Source organism: Austrofundulus limnaeus, unplaced genomic scaffold (genome assembly GCF_001266775.1).
Source record: "Austrofundulus limnaeus strain Quisiro unplaced genomic scaffold, Austrofundulus_limnaeus-1.0 Scaffold52, whole genome shotgun sequence".
NCBI classification, from domain to species: domain Eukaryota; kingdom Metazoa; phylum Chordata; class Actinopteri; order Cyprinodontiformes; family Rivulidae; genus Austrofundulus; species Austrofundulus limnaeus.
This window is the reverse complement of record NW_013952454.1, coordinates 2,211,663-2,213,232: the sequence shown is the minus strand read 5'-3', so window position 1 is coordinate 2,213,232 and position 1,570 is coordinate 2,211,663. Positions and strand designations below refer to the sequence as shown.

At 34.8% G+C, this 1,570-nt stretch overlaps 1 protein-coding gene across 1 annotated transcript in view; it reads right to left on the bottom strand.

Moving 5' to 3' along the window:
* Window positions 1–1,570, bottom strand: part of zdhhc11 (zDHHC palmitoyltransferase 11) — a gene marked incomplete in the record, with an annotated part of 12,962 nt that overhangs the window by 5,793 nt on the left and 5,599 nt on the right. Inside the window, 2 exon segments of the mRNA XM_014008787.1 lie at window positions 125–249; window positions 333–434. Of these exon segments, the coding sequence (XP_013864241.1) occupies window positions 125–249; window positions 333–434 (227 nt within the window).

Genomic DNA, 1,570 nt, shown 5'->3' with positions numbered 1-1,570 from the left:
GTATGGATCACTTGGGTTGTTACCAACATCTGGTGAAAATTTCATGTCATTAGCACCTCTAGTAATATATTTACTGAGAAAAATGTTGACGTGTTCAATAGTTATTTTACCCGCTGTAACTCACGGTCAAACTGTGGCGCCGTTCGCAGGTTGTGTGGATTCAAGTAATGTTCGATGAACGTGAACAGAATGACGATGACGAGCACAAAGACGCCGACGGTCGCAGAGACCAAGGCCCCGAAGAAGAACCTGGAAGAAACGCATGACCTGATGGTTATTTGTGGATTTTAAAAATAATAATGAGAAGACGTGTTCACCCAAAACAATCTGACCTGTAGTTTCTTCGGCCCACACAGGTGTTCAGCCACTTGCAGTGATGATCGAAGCCTTCCACACATTTGTTGCAGGAGCTACAGTGTTTGACTTTGGAGCCGCTACAGAAAACCAAATTTTAAACATTTTAAACACACCGCCCAGCTTGTAGGTTTACGTTCTGCTTACAAACTTTTATTTTTCACGGCTGGTTTAAGCGTCTTTTTGCAGCGTCACCAAAAACTCATGTCTCAGACGATTTTAGGTTTCACTCTCCTTGAGCTGCAGCCCGGAAAACTTGGTAAAAAAAAAAAAAACAAAACAGCACAATCTGCAGGTTCTGGTTAACAAGACGGACGATTGTTTAAAGAGAAAAGGAGACAGGAAAAGTTTTCGTGTCGGCAGAGTGCTGGTTCAGCTTTACAGTTTGGGAGGTTCTTTTGTGTCTGAATAACTCTTGGGAGGTAAACTGTTTAACAAACGTCAAAAATATTTCTCTAAAAAAAAGTCATGCCCACCAAAGACCCTCAAAAAGCTTGAAGATCCAATCAGGACCACTTTAAAATAAAATAAAAAACATGAAAGTCGTGTTTCCTGGAAGAAAGATATGCAGTAAAATAATGACAACAAGAATGTTGTGTAGTACACAGTATACTTTTAACACTCTATGGTACACATGTTATCAAATAGTAAAAAAAAACTTCTTAAAAATTAATTGAATAGAAGTTTGTTGTCTCAAGGCAACGTTGTACCATAAACAAACTAACTGGATGTTTTAATGCAAAAACTAGAATATATATTCATTATAAACATCAATTTCTTGAAGCAAACACTTGAAAAATCATTTAGTTTTTTAGAACTATAATTAATTTTGCACATTAAAAGAATTAATCAGTGGCATTTCAATGTAAATATTATTCATACCTTTATCCCAATATGTACCTTATAAATTAAAATAAATTCTTTTTACACTGTTTGTGTTCCAACTTTACATCTGGATGATATTCTGATGTGGTACAATGTTGCCTCAGGACAACATGCAGCCTTTTGTAATTTCTTACAACATATTTGATACAAAGACTTTAAAAATGCGTTTTTACTAACCACTGAAGGTGGTTCAAATTTTAATGTGATTATAATTTACAAATTGTTGCTGAAGAAGGAATTAAACCTTTGTTTTTCTTTAATTTTTTTGTACGTTTTTGTTTTCGTAATTTGAAGGTTATTTTTGATTGAATTTATTTATTTGAGAAAAAGG